This window comes from Etheostoma cragini, chromosome 9 (assembly GCF_013103735.1).
Source record: "Etheostoma cragini isolate CJK2018 chromosome 9, CSU_Ecrag_1.0, whole genome shotgun sequence".
Taxonomy (NCBI): domain Eukaryota; kingdom Metazoa; phylum Chordata; class Actinopteri; order Perciformes; family Percidae; genus Etheostoma; species Etheostoma cragini.
The window spans coordinates 27,050,799-27,057,379 of record NC_048415.1 but is presented as its reverse complement, the minus strand read 5'-3'; the positions used below and the strand labels follow the sequence as shown (position 1 = coordinate 27,057,379).

The 6,581-nt window shown below is 37.9% G+C and overlaps 1 protein-coding gene and 1 long non-coding RNA gene across 30 annotated transcripts in view; one reads left to right on the top strand and one right to left on the bottom strand.

The window, feature by feature from the left end:
* ptprfa (protein tyrosine phosphatase receptor type Fa) overlaps positions 1-6,581 on the bottom strand; it is a 362,404-nt gene that overhangs the window by 260,468 nt on the left and 95,355 nt on the right. For all 29 annotated transcript variants that reach the window (XM_034882227.1, XM_034882230.1, XM_034882238.1 and 26 more), the window contains exon 2: positions 5,490-5,649. In XM_034882227.1, the coding sequence (XP_034738118.1) occupies positions 5,490-5,583 (94 nt within the window). In that variant the 5' untranslated portion in view covers positions 5,584-5,649. The remainder of the gene's footprint in view (positions 1-5,489; positions 5,650-6,581) is intronic.
* The window catches only part of LOC117950865, a 24,318-nt gene that overhangs the window by 4,345 nt on the left and 13,392 nt on the right, over positions 1-6,581 (top strand). The gene's annotated exons all lie outside the window — the stretch shown is intronic.

Below are 6,581 nucleotides of genomic sequence, written 5' to 3'. Positions count from 1 at the left end.
CTCCATTGCAGCAATTCTGCTGTCTATGGTCGCAGTCACAGAACTCAAGTCCCCGCAGATATCAGCCTGAAGTTTAACCGCATGTCTGAGAGTGCAGACCTCACTGTACAAACGCTCCATCTTGCTCAGCAGGTTAGACACATCCAGATTGTTAAACGTCACAGGCGGTAACTCGTCCAAGTAGTGGGAGACAAAACGGGGGATGTTTTCTCCACACTCGTTTAACACTCTTAAGCAACTTTTGATATTATTAGTATCCTTCTGGCTGCCTTTATAGATCACGCACCGTTGTTTGGTTTCAGGACAAAGTTCAAACAACGCTTTCTTGGAAGTCTCGATCCACGCCGAGTCAAATGTGTTTGCAGCTAAAAGGACAAGCTCATCCTGAGTCATAATTTTAATTTTCACTGCGAGAAAATTAAGAAACTCATCCTCAACAATAACCTGTCCATCAACAGTCCTGTAAATTGTAGGTTTTAATCGAGGCCTGAGTTTAAATCCAGGAGCTGCAGTGCCCTGATCATCACCATCCGCCATCTTGGCATAAAAAATCTTTGTAGTGATGTGGCGGAGGGTCTGGCAATGTTAGCATGTTGTCAACTAGACCTGCAAAGATTTATGGATTAATCGATAAGTTGTCCAGAAGAAGACATACTTCATTGACTCTCCAAGGGAATTTAAATTTGTTCGCCTCTGTTGTTATTGTTTTACAAATTACGCATAGGCCCGAAATACACACTTGCACAAACAGTACTGTGTATGATGGTGTATGTGACAAAAAAAAATCCAACTTCTCTGATTCTAGCTCCTTAAATGTGATTATTTTGTAGTTCCTTCACTCTATGACAGTAGACTGAGTTGTGGACCAAATAAGACATTTAAGGACGCCATCTTGGGCTTTGGAAATCATTGATCTTTGATCTTCGATACACAGCCGCCTTTTATCATACATGTGTTGGTCAGTTTGTCTGCTTGATAATCCCATTTTGAAGCAATACAGTTGAAGTGATGCGAACAAACAGATAAATGTATTTTTTTAGATAAAACGTGTTGACAAAGTTTCCTTTTGGGGACATCATTTGAAACTGGGGGAAAATTATAAGATGGAAAAAAGGTTATACATTGCAACGTATCGCAGAATATTGCAATATGTTTAATTATATCGTTTTGTGAAGTATCATGATGATATTGTAAAGGGAGGCGTCTCGTGTTCCCCCCCCCTACTAACCAACTAATAAATCTTTTGAGAAATAGACAGAATAATCCACAATGAAAATAACTTTTAGTTGCAGCCCTCTTGCCCACATAGTCTTTGTCCATGTTAGCCAAGTGGTTTCCTCTTTGGGAATTAATAAAGTTTATTCTATTCTATCCTTTTGCAGAAAAACAGTTCTGCTACTTCCAGCATTATGTGTATGATGTCTGTGCAATTCTTCTCACAAACTTTAGGTTCAAACAGTTTGGTTTCTATAAGAATCTCCAAAAATCTCAACTCTTAGTGAGAAATTAATTATTCTCATTTCCTCTGGAGTGCAGTGCTCACACAGGAAGGTAATTGCTGACACAGCTCCTCTGATGAATTTCTATCTGCTAAATTATAAAGGAAATTACACAATGTGTTCATTGCAGCCATAAAGCAACTATTCCCGATAATGAACCTGTTGTATTAGAAACATTGCCCTCCGAGGACCTCTGAGGCTTAAAGGCTTCGCCCTGCCTCCGCCTGGCCTAATTACAAAGAACTACTCCCAGCATGCATCAGCAGTGTTTCTAAAATCATCTGAATCTGGTGTTTGGTTTTACTACAACACACAATACACATACATACATAGACACAACAAAACAGACTGGTGGTTAATGTTTATACTGTATTTTGCAGTTGTCAGGACAAGATTTTAAAAAATGAATTATTTTCCCTGGAATCTAATTTATTTATTTTTCTTAGCATTGATTCACTTAAATATTTTAACACCAACATAGTATCCATTTCCAGCAAAACAGAACGAAAGCAGAAAAACCATGTGTTGTTCTTCTTCAAAAATAAAATAAATGTCAGACTGACACGTGGTATTCAATGAAAACAACCAGTGTTCAGAAATGTCTGATACTATATTGTCTCTAGAAGTGTATTTTTCAACTTTTTTCAACATTCTCCTATACTGGGCATAAACAGGAGGCAGCGTGTAGACCCCGCCTGCTGCTGGTAGTTGCCGATAAGACCCAATCAGGCGGCAAAACGGTGGTGTCAACGTCTGTTTTGCCAAAGGTCTCCGTTCATGGCCGTTGAGACTGCAACACGACCCTGTAGATTCCATGTTTTTCCAAATGTCTTTGGTTATTAGCCTTGGAAACGCCAGAGCAGGGGGAATGAGCGGCGGAAACATAGCAGAAGATTTTTGTTTTTAAACCAGACATCAATGGTCACGTTTTGAATCTTTGTCTCAAGGCTTGATTAACTAACTCCTGTCAGCTGTGTATAATGTTAAACTCAATTCTCTTACTAATGTGAAATCACATTTTCCATGTTCCTACTCAGCCTTTCACCTCTACTGCATTTGCCATCCCCAAAATTGATGTTGTGCTCATTACACATAGCTGACTTGGTTCGATGGAATTCTCATGGGAGACGTAAAAGAACCATCATTGCATTAGCAAGACTCTGGTCAATGCATGCAGATCATTTTTAGTCTCCAAACCCAGCCATGAACCCTGACTCAATGCTCATAATGGGGATGCATGTTGTTGACCTTTTTACTGTTTCTTCTCCTCACATTACCGGATGCAGGGTACAGCTGTGGAGAGTATCTGAGTAACTAGGCAGACAGATTCATCACGTAGCCACGACCAGACTTAATTTATTTTCTGAACATTTTAAAAAGAGACAACAGACGGCAAATCAGCTTAGTCTCGCATAGCCAGACCTTCCTCCGCAGCACTGCGGGGAAAGGTCTGGCGAGTCCACACAACATTCCAGAATAGGAGAGAAAAACGTGCTCTGGTTTATTTCTTTAAACAAATCACAATTGCAGGATGGAGCCACGGTGCCTCTACAAAATGAACAAAAAATCTAATAAAGAAATAAAAATAAGTCTATAAGGTGCTGTACAAATAAAACTTTGTCTCCATCTATGATATCTCTCCTCTTAAGTCACTGTTGTGAGTCTCTTGCCTCTACGGGTCGCACAGTCCTCTAGGATTTTTTGTTGTTTTGGATTTTTCATCCTTTTTTCCCACGGCGAGTTTATTAACAATGCATTATGTGATAACACCTGTTTTGTTCTCGCAAAACGCGATGGATGCAATCTTTTTTTGTTTTCACAAAAATGTAATCAGGTGCATTTAAGCAAAATGGGTGTCTTCCAGCATTTCTTATAACATTGCCATGTTTTTTTTTATGAATTCTAGCGTGAATCATGGTGACTTAAAATTAACTTTAAAATATGCTGTTTAGTAAATGTAAATGTAATGTGTTTATATAGCGCTTTTTTAGTCTTAACAACTACTTAAAGCGCTTTTTACATCATACAGGAACCATTCACCGTTCACAGACAAAAAAGGGACAAAAACCTAACAAAAAGTTAAAAACATTGATAAAAAGCATCAACGAAATTGTTGATTTTCAATTTTGACGAGAAGACAACACGAGGGTTAAGGCTGCTTTAACATCAAGCACGACTAATCGAAAATGTATCAACATCAAAATTCTGAAGCTGTTATTGAAGTATATTTCCCATAAGGATAATTTAGATAATTTTTATAAAACAAAAATTACTTTTTTTTCCACATGACATTTTCATGTCAAGCAATAGGTGCTTTCATTTTAATTGTATCCATTTCCAATAAATAGCCACAATAGTTCCCCCTTTGTGCATTTCCTTCAAATATTTAAAAATAACAAAAATAAGCACTTTTAAATTAGAAAAAAATATCTCACCTTCAATATTTGAGGCTATTTACAGTACAAACCTTGCCAATGAACTATGAGGACAAAAAAACTTCATTCATTGTCATTTACCGTTATTGAGGTAAAATGTGCAATTAATCGTGATATGGATTTTAAGTCGTATTGTCACCATGTCACATTCAGTCAGAAATGCTCCAACCTCGGGTAAAAGAAAACATTCAACTCAATTGCTTTAACCAATTCCTCGACAACATGTTGAGATTTCTTTGCGGGTTTCATGGTGGTGGCTGTTTTCATAGAGTCCAAAGGTTATTTTAGAGCCTAGAGGTTGTCCTCTAATGCCTTTCTATTGTGTTCCCTAGCTTAGTTTAGCCTCTGGTTTATCTCATTTTATACAGTTTTGTGTGGTCATTTGACTAAATGCCATTACGATAATAGAGTCATTCACAGTACTATAGAAACAGAGTCTGGAGTGACAAGTAAAAGAAACTCCCACTAGTAAATTCAGCTTCTTTTCAGCTTCTTTTTCTTATCTAAGTTATTAGTTTGTTTGTTTATAAATGCAGCTTTTACTGACGCCAGTTCCACATAAGTGTACTTATTGTGGCCATAAAACCTTTTCTTTTTCTGATAAGTAACATTGACATTAGCATTTAACTTCTGGGCTTACACCAACAATACTGTAAGGGGCAAATTCCAAAAAAGGATTGCATCGCTTCACAATCACAGGTTGGAAGACATTAATGGTTAAGAGCCAAAGTCTGTTTAATCCCTATTTAGCGTCATTGAACCAAATTTGGTTGCAGTTTCCAGCAGAGTTCCATTGAGGTTGCAAAATGAATGGGACTCTATGGAGCCAGATGGCTAAACTAATCTCTTTTTCCGGATTGTTGAATCCCAGATTTGATTGTAGTTTTTGCAAGTTCAGAAAATAGAGACTCAGAGCAGTATCTCCGTCCGTATGATGTGTATGACATCAATGACATTTTAAAAGGTTAGCCAGGACAATAAAGCAACTTTAAAAAAAAATCTCTGTCCCTGTACTGTGTAGTTGTACTCCCCTATTGAATGCAACGTTCAAATTACTAAACAAAAACTTTTCTCCTGAGAAAAGTTGGGTATAGCGCCATAGAGTCCCATTGCTTTTTAACATTAAAGCATGTAAACATGTTCTAATACAAACATAAAATGCAAGTATAATCCTGAAAACACTACAGAACATTGGCCCTTTAACATAAATAAATTACAACATTACACATTAAGGCAAACATTGATTTTTTAAAGTTTTTCTGGGTTTTTCTGTATACATTTTTGTGTCGCGTGTTTCCACGATGTTAGACAGACAATCACCAGCATAATTAGATCTTGGTAGAAGCATGCTGCATGCTTATTGGCTCACTAACTGATAAGATTTTCACCTTATGTGTTGAAATTGGATGTTGAATAACAAGGTATTTTTCGATACTCAGTACTAGGTGGTAAAGCAACCTGTGCCTAAAAAGTATTGAACCGAGTACCCAGCTGTCTGTAACACTGATGACAGATGGGCAGAGCTCGGAGCTGTGTGAAGAATATGAGTACTCACTCTCTGCGTGAGACGGCAGCACCAGCCCGGCCAGCAACACCAGATGAAGAGCTCCCTCGGCGAGAGGCGACAGCCGTCTGAATCTAAGGTCCATGGTCTGACTGTTGGTCCTGACGCTGCTGCTGATCGCCTACCACCTCACACCTTCATAGAGTGACACCTGCAAAGATGTTAACAATAGATAATAGTGTATTAGGACAATGCACATTAATCAACATTTCTGTAAATGCACCAGTGCTAGCCAGAAATTTCCAACCGTAATCCTAGTTACCCAGCATGCATGTGTTTATGGTGGCAGGAAACCGGAGCACCCGGAAGAAAGCCCATCTCTCATCTCATCTGGCATGTGAAAAACATTAACAGTTGACACTGACTTTGATAGTACATTTTTACCTTCAAGAAGATAAAGATTTCTAAAGCCAAAAGGCCTTTTAACAGTCATAGTTTTAATTTTAGTGTTATGGTGTTTTATTATTGCTTGTTGATTTTGTTATATTCCGGAAACTGTTTGTAACTCCTTACTACTGTAGCACTTGGACATTTCATTTGAAATGTAAAGGGCATTATAAATAAAATGAATTATTATTATTATTATAAAAATGTTCTATTTTGATCAAACTGTTTAAAGAAGTTTTGATTTTGAATTGTGTGTATCATTTCAGCAGCCACAGTGAGTCCTGTTGAATTTTACCGCTTGACACTTAGAAGTGGTATTATATGTAAAAATACATGTATATTTTGTCTGCCCTATTTACATCAATAAGGGTAGACTGAATATTAGAAACACCACAAGGTACAAGGTACTGCAAAACTGTTACGTCTCGTCAAGTCTGTTAAGTTAAGTCACTCATGTCTGATCTTGTTGTGCACTTCCTGTTTTATTTTGTATTCACCTTCCCTCTCATTTCAGACCCTGACTCCCTCCCTTTGTGTGATTTTCCCGCCACTGTGATTGTCTACCCCGCCCTTGATTGGTTTCACCTGTTTTCCCCCTACCTCAAGTATAAATAGTCCTTGGGCGTTTCTCAATATGTGTTCTTCTATGGACTTGTGTTCTTGTGAAACGTCATGTTTGGTGGCCAAAGTACTGAC